At 39.9% G+C, this 19,743-nt stretch overlaps 1 protein-coding gene across 2 annotated transcripts in view; it reads left to right on the top strand.

Annotated features, from left to right (window-relative positions):
- The window catches only part of PITPNB (phosphatidylinositol transfer protein beta), a 63,307-nt gene that overhangs the window by 39,992 nt on the left and 3,572 nt on the right, over positions 1-19,743 (top strand). For both annotated transcript variants that reach the window (XM_019756396.2, XM_019756395.2), the window contains exons 8-10: positions 3,570-3,647; positions 14,661-14,771; positions 16,492-16,614. In XM_019756396.2, the coding sequence (XP_019611955.1) occupies positions 3,570-3,647; positions 14,661-14,771; positions 16,492-16,614 (312 nt within the window). The remainder of the gene's footprint in view (positions 1-3,569; positions 3,648-14,660; positions 14,772-16,491; positions 16,615-19,743) is intronic.

A 19,743-nucleotide genomic window follows, 5' to 3' on the forward strand; every position in this document is an offset into this window, starting at 1 on the left:
CACACTCATTCTTTGTAGGAAAATCCGCTTTGGTATCTGGTGTTGCTGCATCTTGGTGTTTTGCTTATCTGTCATTTGTGGACACCCTTCTGCCCCCCTCCGTATAGTGTCCCAGAATGAGCCCAGGACAGAGACTAAGAAGCCTTGTGTTGAAGTCCTAGGTGAACCATACCACCTTCTTCTTGGACTGTGGCTTCCACATCTGTAAAATGAGGCGGCTTGGATGACCTTCACGGTGTAATTCACCTGTATAATTCTGTGAATCTATAGTTCAGAAAAGCATCCAGTGAACAGCTAGCACTAGTAGTGAAGGCTCAGAAACACATTTTGTGGAACAATATACAGGGGGTGCCAAAAAAATGGATATACATTTTAAGAAAGGAAAACTGTATTAAAATTGTAATACCCACTATATACCAATAAGAAAAGATGAATACAAGTCACGGTTGACTTCTGCAATTATAAGAGGTGCTCAAAGTGTTTACAATCAGCGTCCAGACACTTCTGATTACAGCAAACTACTGCTTGAGCAACGTTGACCAACGTGTTCACTTGTATACATTTTTTGGGCACCCCTGGTATTATTTAGGTCCAGAACAAGGCAGTGTTAGAGTGTTATTCCATGTTCTTCAGTTAATTATTCTATGTCAAACAGATATTGACAGTCTCTGAAGTTGTCACCCTGGTCTGGAAGTAGGGTTAGGAAGGAGAAGGGGTCTTGAGGGGTATTGTCAGAGAGGTCCATGTAGTCCACCCCCTCACATTTTCACTGTCACTGATGCTATAGTCATGCTTAGGCCCATCTCCTGGAAGAAGTCACCCCTTAATTAATTTATCCCCACATGAATATAATTTATGCTGACCAAACTTGCTATTCTTAAATTATTTGTCGGTTTATACACTACCCTTATTGTATTCTATCAGTGGTTTTTTTCCCCCCCCTTAGCTCTACTGATATTTGTGTACACTTTGTTTTGTGGATTTTGCTTTTTCTCTTGGAGCAGGCAAGTTTAGAATCCACAGAGGTAGTTCTACAGTCTCTTATTTCATTCTCTACCCACCCCACTCCACCCGTTTTCCCCTATTTTAATATATTAAAAAATCAGGATTTGTCATCCAGTTATAGCATGTTTTATTGTCTAAATGTTTTCCTTCTTAATGTACAGAAAATAATGGCGCATCCTCTAACTCTTGGATTCAGGAAATGTGGTACTTACTATTCAACTCATGCCAGGCTCCGTAACATCTCAGATTTTGGGGTTGGGGCGTGGGGGAGGAAATTGAGTATCATATGCCCACAGTGAAGTCACATCCCAGTTAGTGAAAAAAAAAAAAATATTTTCCCTCAAATAGGCTGAAACACTGGCCTCTGGGCATTGTATAGATAATTAAATTTAATCATAAATAATGTTAACACAATGTACCTTAGCAATAAGATTTTTCTACTTTTAAACATAGTGTCAAAACTCATTTTAAAAATACATGCCTTGGCTGGTGTCAGTTGGTTTCAATTCTGACTCTTAAATTCTCTCCATTCTCCTCTATTGGCAGTTAACGTGTACTTTCTGGGGTTTCAGTTACCTTTTCTTTGTTTCCCTGTCTTTTTCCCAGCTGGACTGTGACTTCCTAGGAGCCAGAACCGTGTGTTGGGTCTCCTTACCCCTTGGACTACCTCTTAGCATCCTGTGTACTGCCTAATATGTGGTGGCTGTTAAATAAATAGACCTTGATTGAGGGAGATGAGGTCAAAAGTGATTATTTGGTATGATGTTAAATATATTCAATTTTAGAGAAAAGTGAGCTTGTCTCTGGGTTTTAATTTCAAGTTTCTGACGTAGAAGAAAATGTTTTATGGAGTTCCATGATTATTGATGTTAGCACAATAGCTGATTTCTCACTGTGGGTCCAGGTCTTAAGACCACCACCTTGTGCAGTTGGTTCTTTTCTCAATCAGCAGTGAAGTGGTTAATTTTTAAGGTGTGGTTCTAAATAGGAGTTTCAAGAATTCATGTTAGCTAACAGTAATTGAACCTTCTGCCGATGTGCCCAGACACATGATGTAACCCCAGTTGTCCATCCTTACATCGGCTCATCCCAGTTTGTCGTTCCTGGGTAATGCTGACTGACCTAATGCTTATGGCTACACCGCGTTGCATATTTAAAGCAGCAAGACCCGATGAGACCTGCTGAGTTTGCTTGTGTAAGAATTTTAGCCCATTGTTGGGCTTTTTTATAGCATCTAAGGAGACAACCTTTATTTAGACAGGCTTCGCGTTCAGGGTCCCATATTTACCCAATTATCTCCAGTTTTGTTTTCTACCTGAACCTCACATTTTTTCTTCTTCACACTTTATAACTTTTTCTTTAGGAATTATCATCATGTCATGTGCGTTTACTGAGTAACTGTTGAGTCTTAATTGACTGCTTCTCAACATGTTTTCATTGAGTGGTAAAAGTTCGTATTATACCGTGGCGTGTGGTAATGCTTGCGCTGCCCTGATCTCTAGAACAATAATTTTTCATATTTGACTTGTCTGGCCATTTTCTCCAAAGTATGTGGTTCCTCCACAGATGCTATGAAGGACCCGTGGTTCAGAAATTCTGCTCGAGAGCGAAAGGGCTCTCCCTTTGTAGTATTTTCAACTGACCTCTGTTCACTGTTACTATTACAACTCCTTCCTTTTTTTAAAAAAACTGAACTTTAGCTCTTCAAAGGTAATTTTTATTTCTTTCTGTAGATTGTATGTATATGTAATGACAAAAGAACTTTTGTAAAGCAGACAGGTTTAAAAAGATTTAGCCTACTCATTTTCTCCATTCTAGCAGGAAGAGTTTATTAAGGGAAATAGGATTTACACATATTAGAACCTTGCATAAAACCTGAATTTGAGGGTGGTTCCCCTGTGACGTGATGTATGACTGAGGTGGTCCCAGATGGAGCCATAACCCATCCCTCACCTCCTTTGACAGTGAGGGGCTGCCATGAATGCAGTCCCCCTTCCATGAGGAAGCCAAGGCTTGTGTACCTCACGACTCTTGGTGGACAAGGGCTTGGAGGAGCCGACTTCCTAGGTGACTCGTCCACCAATGACCCCTCCGTGTAAGAGACGGGGGATGCTGCAGCATCGGTAGCTGTGACCTGTGTTCCTGGTCATGGTAGTGGCTCTAGTGGGCGTTAGAATCGTGTTGTCATTTATGGGTATTGTCAGAACTGGAATGGGTATGTTTTACTTCTTGAATGTGATTATACATAATGAAAATGCTGGAACTGTTGAAAAATGTTGGAAGATGTGTTCTTGGAGATAGCTACCCAGTAACAAGTGGACTGCTAATCAAGACTTACTACGTTTTATCATGTAGTTGTTTTGCCTTAAAGAAACTTTAAAGCAAAGAGAACCAAACTGAAAATCTAACATCACATAGAAGCATTTTCCTGGTTCTGTGCAAAAGCACAGTAAGCCTAATCGGTTTCTGTCATGTGTTCTAGTAGCTGCAAAGAGCTGTTCTGGCAAGGTTAAAGAATTTTCTCTGGTTTTCTTCGCTGGCTCTGACTCTGTTTTGCTTTGCAGGACTACAAAGCTGATGAAGACCCAGCCTTGTTCCAGTCAGTCAAGACCAAGAGAGGCCCTTTGGGACCCAACTGGAAGGTACTGGATGCTGACCTTTCTGACAAGCAGAGGCTTGGCAACAGAACACTTGACAGGTCTTGAGCTGGTAACGTTTAAATGAAAAATAGAAATGGCACAAAAACAGTTTTATTTGCGATAAGGACTTACAGCCAGTTGCAGTTGGCCAGCACGTCTGTGCTGCATTAGCAAACAGAACATCGCCAGACTGTCACTCTCAGCGTAATGCTATTCTGATCATTCTTACAGGAGACAAGTGATTTAGTCTTTGGGGATTGTAATGTTCTCTTTTTGAGACTTGAAGCAGTACAAGAATCCACGTTAAATGTAGGTTTATAGTTTAAACTTTGTCTTAGTAAAAACTGAACAAGTTCCCTTCACCCAAACTTACGTTGTTGGCCTTTTAATAGTCATGCTTTGGAAAGCAGGGCACGAGAGAACAATTTCGATGGCAAGTAGTTGGTTTCTAATAAAGAGCACATCCTTACTTTATTGAGGGAAGTAAGCAAAGCAATGTCAAGGTAATCATTTTCAGTTGCTGTAGAAATGTAATGCATTTTAAAGACATGTACTAAACCAAATGACAGACCCTTAAAGAAGGCTTAATGTGTTGATGGCAAGTTGTTACAGCTAATTTGACAGGAGAAGAGAAGCACAGAAAACTAAACCTGCCCGGAGCAGATTTTCCACCAACAGGATTTTACTTGGTTACCAATCTGTGCTGAAGCCAGTCACAGGTCATCGATAACTGCTGTCTAGGTGCTAGTTGTTGCCTACAGATAAAGGATTACGATTGTAGTCCCACAAGTAACCCATCGCAGAGTTCTTCGTGGGTGTCACACAGTTTTGTGGACTGTCTTGCACATCAATTAAAATGAAAAATGAGTTTGACTTCTGTAAGGAAATGATTCATAATTATCTTATTTTCACATTTGTTCTCAGGGTAAAAGTCAGTTCAAGATTCTCCCAGTTTAATGGCCATGACTAGAGACTTTTAACTTAATACCCAGAAAGTGATATATGTCACTTACAAATCAAGGAACAAATTCAGTATGCATGATCTCAATGTACTCTAATGGATTTTTTTAAATGTCCCACCCTCATCCAGATTTCTAGCTGTGGACTTTAGAGCCTGCCCTGAGTCAAGGGAGAAGCCTTTCTCCTTTGAGATTTGACACTGGCCTTCTAAAAGGGAGTGCCATGCTAGGGCAGCAGACAAGTGGCAACTATGAGGTCCCCATATCTTCTAAAAGGCTATCCTTTTAGAAGGATAGTATCTGTTAAGTACTAACTTTCTGGCTGACAATACTTTTACAGGGAATAGAGGGGCTGAGGGTGAGGCTTGGAGGTGAATAAATGCTGAATTTTCTTCAAATTACCAGTTTTTCAAGTATAAGCTTGAAAAGGCAATGCCACATTACGTGGTGGGGTATTATGTTTGGGCTCAGATGTTGGCTGTAGCAAAAGTAGTTTGACACTGACTTTTATCTGATTTCTAACCTTTTTAGGAACTTGGAATATAGTTTTGTTCAGTTTATAGTTATGATTTTTACCTTTTTAACTAACATTGCTTTGTCTTTTATTATCAGTGATTATTTAAAATCGTGAATAGGTCTAGTTTTTAGAAATAATGTAAACTTTACATTTTTTCAGGCTACAGTATAGTAGTCTTTTCCCTCAGTGTGTGTGTGTGTGTGTGTGTGTGATGCCTGCCATTTCTGTAGCACCTGATTCAGTGCTAGTCAGAGACGTGTAAGGTGTGGAGATGTAGCAGAATTTCACTCTTAAACCAGTGACTCCAGATCACTAATGTTTACCTTTTATGCTATGTCGCGTCGTGGCAGTTGTGTGGCTCTCTCTATTCATGTTACTTGCCAGAATTTGATAATTCCTGCTAATCCCAGTCATATGGTCAGGGAATCTGTAGGTGACGATGTTAAGGGAGATCCATTAAAAGCCCATCATGAATCTCACAAGCTGTGACTTAAATAACTTAATCCTAACTCTGAGCCTTGGTTTCCACATCTCTAAAATGGGAATGATAGTAGTAACTACCTCGGAAGGTTATTGTAAGGACACAGTGAAGTAAAGAATGAATGTTACATTCCCAGCACAGAGGAAGTGCACAATAAATGGTAGCTCTTGTATTGTCACCAGGCTTTTGTCCTTGAAAATAGAAAGCCTTCATCTCTTGGGGTTGATGAGATCGATATACATGATACCCCAGTTGTGACACAGCTATTCCTTTTCTCTGTCTAGTCTCCAGGGCTTCTTTGGTTCTAGTATCTGGGGGTTGTCGAACATATCCTGGTTCTCCTGTCCTTACCTCCTGTGGTTGTGTGTGTTTAATGAGTGCTTAGCTCGGGTCGGTTATAAGGCAGAGAACACACAGTTCAGAGAGCCTTCATGAGCAGGGGACCACGGGGTTGCCAGGGAGTAGATTTTTATATTTTTGCCGTTGGTTAAGAATACAGAACTTTTTTTTTTATGGTATGATGTGTACTTTTTATTTTTAAAAAACTACAAACTCAAAAATGCAGGCCTTAGTTGTGTATTCATTTTCCCTCTGAAAAAAGAATTTTAAAAATCTGAACACGTGAATTACATAACTCTTGTTTATTTAGGGTTCAACACTTGATTAAGTGACTGCATAGTAATAAGAGAGTGATTTATAACCTGATAAAAGATTTTTTTCTTCAAGGCAGCATTGTGTGGTTCTGTGGATGTAAATGCTTTGCTTTTCTGTGACACTGCAGATCCACGTGTGTGTACACTTGTGCGTGTTTTGGTTCGTTTGTGTTTGGGGGGCTTTGTGTGTGTTGTGACGTTGGTATGACTACCTGTTTTGATGGTTTATGAAAAACAATTTACATGTGGATTCCTTTAGCTTTCCAGTTTGCCTCCTCTGATCCGGTGAATAGTTGTCATTTTAACAAATTGAAACACCACCTTTGAAGATTATGGTGTCATTTTTAACCTATGGCAGGGCCTCATTTCCTTCTTCATTTAATCCAGACGCCTCATGAAGACTTAAGCTTCTGTGTCTGCATCTATACAATAGTTAAAAATTAGGCCTGTGTAGGTCTTTGTAAGAGGCTTTGCCAAAGCATCTGGCCCTTACAGTGCTTGACATGTCTCAGAAGACTGAGCCAGTGTCTGAATGTTGGGGTGTAAGGGAATCAGGTCAAAGAAAGAAGTTGATCCAGAAATCATGGTGGCTTTTACATCTATCTAATCTACCCACCCACCCACTCTTTCTAATCATGAAGGCATGTCATCCTGTTTGTCTTCTACATTAGTTAACTCCAGTCTGAGCAGAAAGCTCTGGCAGTTGGAGCTGAACTTTTCAAAACAGTTTGTCAAACCATTTACCTGCTCAGTCATGCCTTAGACTCATTTTAGAATTGCCAGAAATGCCATTCTGGATCCTCCAAGCCAGTGGAGGGCAGTCTGTGGATTTTAGGGATGCTAATGTGTTTCCTGCCACGCTTCCAAGATTCCTTTCTCTTCCTACCTCCCATCTGTGAAAAGAAGGTGGTAGCCTTGGTTGTCAATGGTCAAAAGTGAAGATACCGCAAGGTTCTGTTGGTTGGGGATTGGTAGGATGGAAGTGGGAGATGAGGGAGAAGTTGAAACCTAGACGCGGAGATCTCTTGGAGATGGAGACTGGCAGGAAAGTGGCCCAGAGAGTCTTCAAGAGGCTAATGAGCGCTTCCTTTACTGATAGCAGCCCAGGGAGAAAGACTGAGGGGGCTGTCGTCCGTCTTCCTCTAGACATGGCTGTGAGTCCCAGGAAGGATGTGAAGGCATTTTAAAAGCTGTTCCTCCCTGTAACCTACATTTGAAACCCCAGAGTGGGTGGTATAATGAGGCTTAATAATTAGTTTCTGATTAAACCACATTGTGGATTATCTATAATAAAGCAGACCTTAAAACATGGCTGGTTTTTTTGTTTGTTTTGTTTTGTTTTTGAGTACCTGGTTTGGCAACTAGGTTTTTAATTCAGTTTTTAAAAATATGTATTTACCACTTAACATATATTAATTATGAAACTCCTACAGAGGACACCAAAAACAGCTGTTGCATGTCTTCAAGAAGCTAAGTGCTCCAGGAGCAGTACAGATTAGTTCTAGACTTGTCTTGAATGCTGAATGCCTCTGTCCTCAGGCAGAGCGGAAAGTTACTCAGGCCTGGACGAATGAAGTGTCTTACTCAGGTTGGAGAATTGATTTGGCAGGCTGGGCCGCTGGTAAGCATCTTACTGACACTATCAGGGACATAAAATTTTCTTCCTGAGCTTCATTTGAAGAGTGAACTTGCGGTGTCACCCCTAGAGTAATTGGACACAAGCATGAAGCACATGTCATAGTTCTTATTAGTAAAATGGGTGTGAGCTACAAAAATACTAAGTTTGGAGACATGGAAAATTTGACTGATTATCCTCACAAGCAGTAGAGCTTTCCTGTCTTAATTTCGTTTTGCTTATTTTTGTGAAATTAGTTTAACCTACAATTAGTTTAATCTTTTGAACTTCATCTCACATTTACTTCTTCAATTTAACATTTCCCGTTTGCCCAGCCAGATAGGGATCTCCCACCTCTGAACCCTACTGGAGTCCTTTGTTGGTGACCTTCTTATGGCACTTGGTGTGTCTTATGTCAGGGTGGTGGTTTATGTTTTCACTCTGTCTGCTTTCCCGGACCTTCGATGTCTGTCCCCCATTACTCACTGAATTTTCATCCATAAGCTCGGTGTCTGACTTAGCTTGATATGTGACAGTGCCTAACAATACTTACTTAGTATTTGCTGGATTCCAGTTATTATCTTAAGCTAAATAAAATTCAAATGTTGGACTTGCCATATACTTACAGAGAATAATATGTCCAACATAGGTCTGTCTAAATGGCCACCAAATTCTAAACAAAGTTGAGGAAATGGCTGTGAGTTGCGGAATCAGGTTTTGCTTGAAATTTCAGAACACATATTTCACATATATTCTGTAATCTTGTGTTGATATTTACTGATGCATGCACTGGCAACAGCCCCAGCAGTGCATTTATTTTTAACTTTCTTAGTGAAATCTGGGTTGGAAACTGACATTACAAAATCAACAGCTGAAATTGAGCATTCAGACTGCCTAAAATTGAAAAATTAAGCTATGCAGGGAGTGTGAGCCTGATAGAAACTGCTGTGTCTTTGCAAAGTATTACCTTTGGTTGAATGTAGCACATATCTATTCCATCTTCATCCCAACACACTTTAAATAGGAAAAGATGTATGTAGAGTTGACATGTACCGTGAGACTGTAAGAGAACTATATTTTTAGAAAATGAGTTTCCAGAATGCCTTTGAGTTTTCTTTTTTTAATTCTCTTACATTTGTATATACTTGTTTGTCACAGATACAAGAAACTAGTTCTTGTGGATAACATGGGCTGATTGCTCACCATTCCAGTTAAACACGCTGCGTTTTGTTTAGTTATGTTCTGTGGCTTCAGTATACATTACTCCCCCTTAGGCCTCATCCACATACCTCAGAGTAACCTAATATGCGTCGTTAAATTAAAAACATGATTTGAGTTTGGGGGTTTCATTTATAGTTAGAAACGTGAAATGTAAGGAATTCAGTGAATACACAAACTATTTAAATACAATTTTGGAAACATTTCACAAGTAGCTGGTGCTAGCTCTATATTACAAATGAAATTTAAATTATGTAAAGATGAGTCATAATTTTTGGGTTCTTCTGTTAGCCCATGATTTCCATTTTGTAGAACTTCTGATTGTACTTGTCTTTTGGTAACCAAGCATTTTTTGCCTTTTATTTTCAATTATTATTTTACATTTTTATGCTTTAATCTATATAAAACTCATATTCATCAGCAAAATAATTATTTACTTGTAGATTAATAGGAGTGTTATCCTATTTTGCCATCGGTTAGGAAATGTTAGGTTTGGGCTAGACTGGAATTATGTGTGACTGACCTGAATTAGGTTTTGGCTTTCTTTGCTTTGGGGTTATTTTTTCAACTGATGAAAATAATGAGAAAACATTTATAATGTTTAAGACCAAAGAGGAAGTGTTGCCCTGCCCCAGCAGTGAGGTTTCTAAGGGTTGGGCAGACAAGCTGGAACTCCTTTGGGTTCTGTGGATCCCAGAACATGGCCCTGAATGTGAGGTGGGGAGGTCCCAAGTATTTGTTCCATTGAGATTTTTCACATTTTAAAAGTTACACTTTTTTTTCACAAAGACTATTTCTGTAACTCTGAGAGTTGATTATATTTTACTCTGCATATATACCTCATTTTTGCTTTAGAAGTTTAAGATTAGGAAAAATTAAATACAGACTGGACTAAAGTTATATATTAAAGATTTTAGTTCAGTTTTTAGCTGATTTTTAGCTTTCATTTATTAAATATCAAAAAGAAAAAAGGCAGGAAAACGTTTAGATTGTTTATACTCAAAGAATGAAGGTTTGAAATAGTACCCAGATAATTTGGGGCATCATAAACCTTTGTCTTAAATACTCAGCTGATGGCAAGAACTTTTTTAGAGTTTATTTTTTAAGTGCATTAATTTTCTTCTGATTATAAAGTTACATTAATTGAGTTTTGAAAATAAAGTATTTGCACAGAAAAGAATGAAAATCAATTGTAGCCTCACTATTGTAATTACTATTAGATTCCTGATTCAAGTTTATTTTGTTACAAATGTGTTTCTACCATACATAGATAACTATTTATAGTCATATTATGCATTTCTTTATTACATTGCTGATCGTTTTTTGAAAAGATGGTTTTTAATGGCTGTATGCATAATAGCCCATCATTTGGAAGGCCTATGAGGCCTTTGTCCTTTAATGGGTGTTGAGTTTTGTAAGGCCAGTTTTTGTGCTGTTATAAATGTATCTACAGTGTTGTTATTTTCTTACCTGATACATTTCTGAAAGCAGAATTACCAGGTTAAAGGGTATATATGGTATACATAGGATATGAACAGCTTTAAGACTTTTTAATTACATAGTGTCAGATTCCACCCCAGAAAGATGGTGCCAAAATAATTCTTTTAGCTTTCACTTCACCTAGGCAATTTCACTGTTTTCTATTTTGTTGTTATATGTATGGAGACTTTTAAGGCCATTTCCTTAATTTAATCACTAGTTTTAAGACTAGTTCAAACTAAGAGGTGAATTGCTTAAGTCATTTTTAGAATTGGATGAGACCTCAGATATCACATATATATTCATAATAATAATTGAAGAAAAATATGTAGCTTCTGTGTTCTCAGCTGTCTCCTGAGGAATATTGGAGATGATGTTTCTGTAAATCACCTTCTCTGTACCTCAACTGTGTGAGGGATTGATACTATGGGGAATTAGGCCAAGAAATAAAGGCAGCAGGCTGTGTGTTCGTTTGTTTGTTTCTTAATTGGCTTACATATTCGTCCCTGAACTTTTTTCTTTTTTAATAATTGCTTGTAGTTGGATGAAAAACAAAAAAGCAGATTGAGACTGACTATCCATTTTAGAGCTGGGGAGGATAGCGTAGAGAACTGGTTCTTTTTTTGTCCTATCACTTACAGGTTTTTAAACTAAATTTTATAGGCCACTGTTACTTTATAAATTACTAGTATTACCGTAATTGATTTGAACAGCCTGCCAGAGTCAATAGAAAGTGAGAAACAAAATTAATTGTTGAAGTCACTTGTGTGCACTCTGTTCTTGGAGCCCAACTTTGGTATAGGCATACTTGTATTAAATTTAGCTTACTCTTTAATTAGAACCATGCTTCATCTTGCTGTTTTTATAAAATGGTGGGATAATTCTGAAGAGTCAGTGTTCTACTGGAAACACCCAAGGTTTTCATTTAGCACAAGGTGTCTAACGATATTGGAGTTTCAGAGCGAAGCTCTCAGCAGCCCATAATGAGGACTTTGGAATGTTCCCTCTGGAAGGTTTCTTAGGGCTAATCAGTAGTTCTCAGCCAGAGGAAATTCAGCCTGAGTGGGTGGGCGGGGGGGGGGGGGGGGGTTGTTAAGCCCAGGAATAGTATGGAATAAAGTGCAAAATTATAGGACATTTCAGACAAGCCACTGGATGTCAAGATCTTGTGCTTACTACCTGTAGCCCTGGGCCAACCCCAAGGAGCTAACTAAGTTCACTTACCCCTGCTTTTCTTGTCTCATAGTGGAGGATGAAAACCTCTGACAGAGCCCAGCCTTTCTTTTACTGACAGAGAAGCGAGGCCCAGAGAAGTGAAGGATTCTTCCCACCTAACATAGGCAGTTACTTGGCATAATGGGAACTGTTTGGCAGGTGTACCTCATAAATCTTGAGTGCCGTATTCTACATTTACCGAAATTTTGTTTCATATGAAGGTTTTCAGTGACACTGGATTAGAGAGTATCTCAACACTCACTGGCTCATTGCTTATTGAAAATGATGTCTGAAAGATCAGTTTTGTCATTATTTCAGTAAGGCTGGGCATTCAGAAGCTAACTATTCCACATGCTGGAGCCCAGTTTACGTGCCTGGGGCCTGCAGGTCAGGGAAGGGGAGGGACAGTTGCAAATTGGTGACTTTTACCCAGGGCCACAGCAACCACTACTGAAGGGTGTCCTTTCTGATAGATTATTGGCGCCAAGAGTAGTGGTTTTATCATTACTTTTATACATAATTTCACTCCTCTGCCAGCCACTTTTGTGTCCTCTGACAACACCTACCGTAGCACAGATTAGGTTTAAATGGCACCCACTTAACATTTGCTGAATTAAACTTACTCATAAAGTTTGGGTGTGGGGGGAGGAGGTGTGTCTGTGTGTATACATACACATGCGTGCTACGTTTTCACATGGGTGCTCTGTTTTATGGCAGGGAAGTCATGGAAAAATAGAGCTCAGCTAGCCAAGTTCTCCTGTTGACATAGAACTCACCTGCAAAAAGACGGTTTGCTGTATATAATATTTTTATTTAAATGCTTGTGGTGCTACATCATTGATTTAACCCACGTACCAGGTCATTATTCAGAAGAAGAACTGTTATTGCAGAGGAGATTTTCCGAGAAAAGTTGATCAGTCATTCAGGACTCCACAGAACATTGAGTTAGTTCTATTCATAATACCAAAATGGAATTTTTCATATATCTTATCCTTAGCATTCACTTGAAACTGGAACATTATTGAGAGTTTGGGGGGAAAAGTGTGGTCTGGTGCTGTGATTCCATAAATGAAGAATAATCTTGAGGTTTTAGAATACGACTTAGAAATTCATCATTTTTTGAATGTATATGTATGTGGCTGAATGGAAAGAATATTTGCTCACACACAACGAACTTATTGAAAGTGGGATGTGTGAATGAGTTGACGCTGACAAGAGGTGACAGTGGCACACAGTGTGACTGATGCTGGCATTGTAGTGTCTTGAGCAGTGTGTGAAGCTGAGAACAATGGTAAAGAAGGGGAGAACCCTTGTAAAAGGCTGCTTTATCTCTTCACTCAGTAATTTAGTTTTTATAAAAAGGGTCCCATTGTGTTGCTTATGACTTTTCTACTCTTTGAGAAACTTTAAATTTTTTTCTTGTTTTTGTGGCAAATTCCAAGTGGTAAATACAACTCTATGAAAGAATAAGGGAGAAAGAGAACTAATAGGTATTAAGCCCTAGAGTTCCACCAAGGTCGGAGCATACACTGCCTTATTTATTTAGTCCTCACGACAGTCTTGAGACAGAGCTTTCGTCTTTTAAGTACCCCAGCATTATAGAGTGGCCCTTTCCCTAGACCACGCGTGCCGTCGCCTCTGCTGTCTGTGATTCTCTGCTAAGTCCCTGCCTTCTGGGCTAGACTGTGCTCCAGAGGCAGCACTGTGTCTGCTTTTGCTCACTGCTGTGAGCCCACCCCAGGCTCTCCTGGTCCGCTCAGGAGTGTGTCGTTCTCTCGTCCACACCACCTTGGAGGAACCATGTGCTACAAACTCCTGGTTCACCCCCTACTCACCCCTTCCTCCCAAATAAGCTTGCTAGTATTTTGAACTTACTGCGCTAGAAGCCTGTTTCACAGAAATGGCCAGTAACATGAAAAAACAGTGAACACCTCCACCTAGATGCAACAGTTATTAACACTGCAGTATTTGTTCTCCTTTCTCCTTTTCCTCCGTCCCTTTCTCCCTCTCTCCACACCAACGCATATTTAAAATTTTTTTGGCTGAACCTAAAAATTCAGTGTATTTCTATACTCTGAACCTAGGGTGACATCTGAGGATCCAAATTCTTACTGCTTTTTTTTTTTTCCTTCTAAAAGTAAAAATACAGGCGTTATTTTTATTTATTTATTTATTTTGTCTCTTTAGTCTCTTTTTATCCAGATGGTCCCCCTACCTCTCTCCCTTGTTTTTTTTTTTTTTTAAAGTATTTTCCTTTTTTCACCATAACAACTCTCGATTGGATTCCCTGACTGCATCATTTAAACTGTGAGGTGTGATCATCTGTGGGTATTAAAGTCCGGATGTTTGAGATTTGCCTTCGAAGGCTTGCTGTTGATCACGTTTGCTGCTGCGTCCCTTATTGCGTCCCCCTTCTAGTGAACATAATTCAGTTAACGCACAGGGCCACTCCACCTGCTGGTGTTGGGGGACGTGCAGACAACTAACTTCCTCATTGGCTTTTATTGTGTCTCCCCACGTCCACGGCAGGAGTGTGGTAATGGCTTTATGAGAAGCCTTACGTGTTAAAGGCTCACTGTTGATAGGATGTGAATAGAATTTGGTATTTCATATGAAATCTGAACAGTGTAATTTGATACAGAGCAATGTACCTATTAAGCTGTAGAGTCAGGAAGTAACTTCATCTGTGGAAGGGTTTGCAGCCCGGGAATACTGCTGCTTTTTGCTAAAATGATTCTGAATTTCCAAATACCTGAATTAAACACATAGGAGATTGTAATATTCTTCGTGTATGCCTGTGATGTCGTTACTCAACAGTCAGTTTTATTCAAAACAAATGTTGAAGTCACGCTTTCTCCTTTTCAATGTTCCTCGTGTAGAAAGAGCTGGGAAACAACCCTGACTGTCCTCAGATGTGTGCCTATAAGCTGGTGACAATCAAGTTCAAGTGGTGGGGACTGCAAAGCAAAGTAGAAAACTTCATTCAGAAGGTAAAGCTTGTTCAAAAGACAGTGACTTAAATTTAGATTAATGTTTAAGGTAGCTATTAATGGAATATTTTCCGTTACCACTTTTTTTTCATTATGAGGTTAAAAGTTATTGTCACTGTGTAAATCCTCTGACCTTTTTCTCCCTCGAAACAGCAAAGACAGATGTCAGCATAGTTTTTAAGGGATTTTCTTTAGGGAAGAGCATAACAATATTTTGTTCAAAGTGCTTTCCTGACGGTTTGCCCAACTCTTCTGTATAGAGCCCTTTTCACATACAGTATGTCTGCAAAGGGGGCCTGGTATCCGGCATTGGCTGGAGAGAGAGGCCAGGCCTCCCCTGCTGAGGGACTCCTTCATCCCAGCTCGCGGAGTCCCCTCACCCGCTCCACACAGATCCCTCCTGGTGTACACCTTGTGTACTTTGCACTTTCTTGTGCCATGTCTGTTTTAGGGGCCTCGCTGGGTATAGTTACACTCTGAACCTAGGGTGACGTAATCTGAGGATCCAAATTCTAATTCCCTCCTTTTCATGTCTTCTTTATTAAAGTGAAAGTGACAGGGGCAATTGATCTAGAAAGAGGGGAGGATTGCAATTGTATAAAAACACCTGGTTGTAAACAAGTAATGAATATGGCAAGTTTCTTTGGTATTTCTTCTCCTGTAGGGTTAATATTTATTCCATTATCATTATAAAGAAACCCTTGTTGTATTTGAACCCACAACTAGTTACGGCTGAGTTTCACCATAACTTTTCTACTTTTAAACTGGAACTGCTCTAACATTTTTTTTGTTTAAGATCTTAAAGTGCTGGAGACTGATTATTCTTGGGCCTGCTTACAGTTGGCCCACAGTAGGCACTCTGTAAATACTGGCTTCCTTCCTTCCTCTTGAATCATAATAATAGATTAACAATCCAGTTCTGATAAATAGAAGTCACACATGTAATTGATGAAATCCCTTTTGTTCATGGAAAAAAAAGTAAAAGTTGAAGATTGTCCAGAGTACTAAAGTACTCCCTGTTCAGTGCACTTTTCTCTCTTCTTGGGAAAGTTTAGTAAAACTTAAATAATCCAGCAGTTAAAATCACTAATTACATATATGGTTTTATATATGTGTTTGTATGTAGTCAGTAACATTAAAGTAGAAAAATTAATGGAGCGTATGTAATAATTCTTAATATTAGGTTGATGCAAAAGAAATTGTGGTTTAAAAGGTTAAAAATAATTGCAAAAACTGCAATTGCTTTTGCACCAACCTAATAAAACATACTTATTCCAAAGAACCCAGGACTCTCTTTCAGTACGTTATTGTATTCTACCTCAGCATTCCTATGAATTGCAAAGAAGTTAAGAATGATAATGTATAGTTTTATAGACGAAGAAATTAAGTTGACCTGTGGTCATTCTCATTTAGAAAAAGGTAAAAATAAATCAGGTCCAGCAGGAGTTTATGTAGGGTCAGAATGTATAAACCACACTTTTTTTCAGTTTCTACTAAATCATGCTGCCTTTCAAGGAGATACTGTTTCACAGTTCACAGGGAAATCTTTGTTTTATAAAAAGATAATAGTGTGGAATTAAGATTTCCACTAATTGATACAGTGGTCTTTTCAAACCAAGTGTATGTAGATTTCATGGGTTAACTGGGACAAAGAAAGTTAATATGTCATTAATCTTAGAGTTTTACCATCTTATACTACTTTTCTTCTTTGTTTTAACAGCAAGAAAAAAGGATATTTACAAACTTTCATCGCCAGCTTTTTTGTTGGATTGACAAGTGGATTGATCTGTCAATGGAAGACATTAGGCGAATGGAAGATGAAACTCAGAAAGAACTAGAAACAGTAAGACTTCCTGTCCTGTGGAAACTCTAATTTCCCCTTTCTAGTACTGTCTGTATATGTGCTTAGTAAGTATAGACTTAGAATTAAAGAGAGTATTACTAGAAGCCATTCCTTAATCTTTATATGCTTATCAAAATCGAGTTTTTCAGACACTAATATCTCTTTACATGTTCTGGATTTCTCTTGTGTGGAGCATCTTTTCATGAAAGTAGTCTGCAGGTTTCTTGATTTAGAATTTGTTACCTGTAAGATGGCCAGTGGTTTTGTATTCATTTTTATGCATTAGTTCTCTGTGATGGTACCTGGTGCACAGTTCATTTAGATATCCACTTGATCAGACCAAGTTGCCTTTGGCTCATTTTGTTACCATAGTAGGTTGTTAATGTTAGCACAGGAAGTCCTAGTTCCCTCTTCTGTAGAGAAGATAAAATGCATGGTATTGTCACTGATTCCAGAAAAGCCTCTTCCTCTGCTGCAGCTAGCAGTGAAGGCTGTTTCTTCATAAGCTTTAGCCAGAAATTCAGGTGACCCTTGGGCTGGAGGTCAGCATAGCATGTTTCAAAATTAAAGCCCTCCCCAGCTTCACCCCACCACTAGTGAGCAGGCCCTTTAGTGCGTGAGCACCCTATTTCTCCCGGGGACAGATTCTTCCCCAATTTCCTCTTGCACGTGTCTGGTTTTGCTTTTGCTCTGGGCTCCACTTCTTTTCAGTTGAAAGTCAGGCCCCACGGGGGCAATGAGCCTGAGGAATGTGCAGGGTAGGCTAGTGGTTTCCATGCAGTCATCTCACGTCCTGCCAGCAGTCCCAGTGTTGGAAGCCCTGCAGGCGAGAGTGTTTGACAAACGCCTGTGTGTGAGGCAGGAACTCCATTTAATCACAGGAGAGTGGCAGCAAATCAGGTTCTTTGGCACAGAAAGAAATCTATTTGTCTGGCACAGAGCATCGTAAAGAATCTGTGTTTAAAATTGCTTACTTTTGGTGATTATGGCAGATCTGCTTCTAATTAGCTTTATACAAACCTTCTGAGAGGACTAGGACATAGTTTCTTTATAAGGCAATAAAATGTTTTAACCTTATCTTATACATAAAGTAAACTTTAAGCGGTCTCCAACTTGTGAATGGGTTTTGTTCCAAAAGTTTTTAAGTTGATTTTTTGAAAATTGGGACATATTTTCCCATAGAGAAAACAATATAAATTGGGGTTTGGTTTGTAGGCCAGCTAATGGAAGCTCTCATTGACCTCAATTTCTCATACTACTAGTATGACTTTTGAGTTCTCCATTTTGGGAATGGGGTGATAGAATGGCAAGCATGGAAGGCTCTCTCCTCACCCACTTGTTTTCAGCTGGCCCCAGGCAAAACATGTACATAGGCAAGGGTGAGTCATAGGTACTTCCCTATCTTCCTTTCCATGGCTCTCCCACTTCTGCCTTCCCTTACTCCAGAGGCAGATCCCCCTTTTGTAAGCAGCACCCCTCACTGCCACCCGGGTTGAATCCCTTTCCCCTGCCTTGCCTGATTTCGCTCCCTTCAAGTGCTCCAGGCTCCAGAGATACCTGCTAGCTCTGTCTCCAAGCGCTTTTGAACAGCTGATGTCCGCTGAACATTAAAAAGAAAGCAGCATGCTTACACTCATTCTCACAAAGCTCCTACGGGACAGCCTGGGCATCTCCACAAAAGGATTTACCAACATAAAACAGAAAACGGACTTCTTGGTTTGAGCTCTCATGAAGGAAGCTTTTTGGGTTTTGATTCTCATGTTGAAGGGCTGTCCACAACGTGTGGAACAGAGGTCACTATTGACAGGTGATAGGTGGAGCCCTCCCTGATTTGGGCTCTGAGCCCTGCCCACCTCTGGACCCCTTAGGCAGAACTTAGCTGAGACGTCTTCCCCCAGGGCTGGGTGCTCCTGCCTCCCTCACAAGCTCTCAGTCTCCGGATACCTGAACACAGAACAGCCCCAGTGTCGACACAGTGGGAGCCCTGATGAGGAGGAGACACCTTCCCTCCCACCTGTGGCAGTGGGCCTACAGGCTCAGCTCCTTTTCTATGCTAGTCAGTCATTTGTGAGCTGGCAATTGCACTTGAAAAGAGGGTGTAAGAAAGACAAGTAGTTCCACAGAAGCCCAGTTATTAGAAGATAGCATCATTATTGTACCCACATGACTCAAACTAATTCCCCTAAGAAGTTGGTAGGGATCTCATTGGTTCAGGGTTGAGGGTACCTGACAGTTTCTTTGTTACATATTTCAAAAACATTTTAAGGCGAATTTCAGCATTAAGTGCTAATCATCTTAACATAAAGTGCCATTTCAGTTATTTTGCTCGAGGTCACTGGGGAGTGCGGTTACTCCACTGCTCCGAGTCCTAAGGGCGGGTTTGAGCAGCAGCTTCAGAATCTGGGCAGCGTCATGCCTGCGGGCCAAACCGCCCACCTGAGGTGGCTTAACATTTTCCAGTCCTCTTCACCAAGGAGGAATTTCCCCTTTTCTTAAGGTCCCGTTTCCCTGACACCTGATGATAGAACTTGATACATTGTAATTCTCTTCTTAATTTGTCAGATATTTTAAGAATTGGATTTCTTTCAAATGGGTTTTGGCCCTGGAGAGAAGGAATAGCATCTTGCGAGGTTAGGCATGAGAGGAATGAATGCCCCTGCCTGTAATCCTGCAGAGGGATACTGGGTTTAGGCTGGGCAACTGAAGGAATACTTTGGGCAAACCTTTCGCATTTGTTCTCAACGGGCATTTCTGTGAGGGGTAGGGGAGAAAGGTTGAGTTTTAGAAATGTGTTTATTGTATTTGTTCCTTTTCTGTCCATTCTTTTCCTTAATTTTCTCATTGAGTTTTTTTAATTGTAGGCTGTTATGAATGCTCCTTTCAGATGAATCTCCTGTCCTTTGTGGTTTCTCATACATTGTTCCTGTGCTCGCTTGTTAATCCTTTCACTTCCCTCTCTTCAATAAGCTTCCCATAAAGAACTCCTCTGAGAGACCCTGGTCTCAGAAGCAGCATAGGTGGCCATACCTCATGGCCTCCTGTCTAGTCTAGAGACTATGAAAATATGAACCAGACCATCAGAGCATTTGCTCACATCATGCTGGTGAACAGTTCATTTACCCTTGGCTA

This window comes from Rhinolophus sinicus, linkage group LG16 (genome assembly GCF_036562045.2).
Source record: "Rhinolophus sinicus isolate RSC01 linkage group LG16, ASM3656204v1, whole genome shotgun sequence".
Lineage (NCBI taxonomy): Eukaryota > Metazoa > Chordata > Mammalia > Chiroptera > Rhinolophidae > Rhinolophus > Rhinolophus sinicus.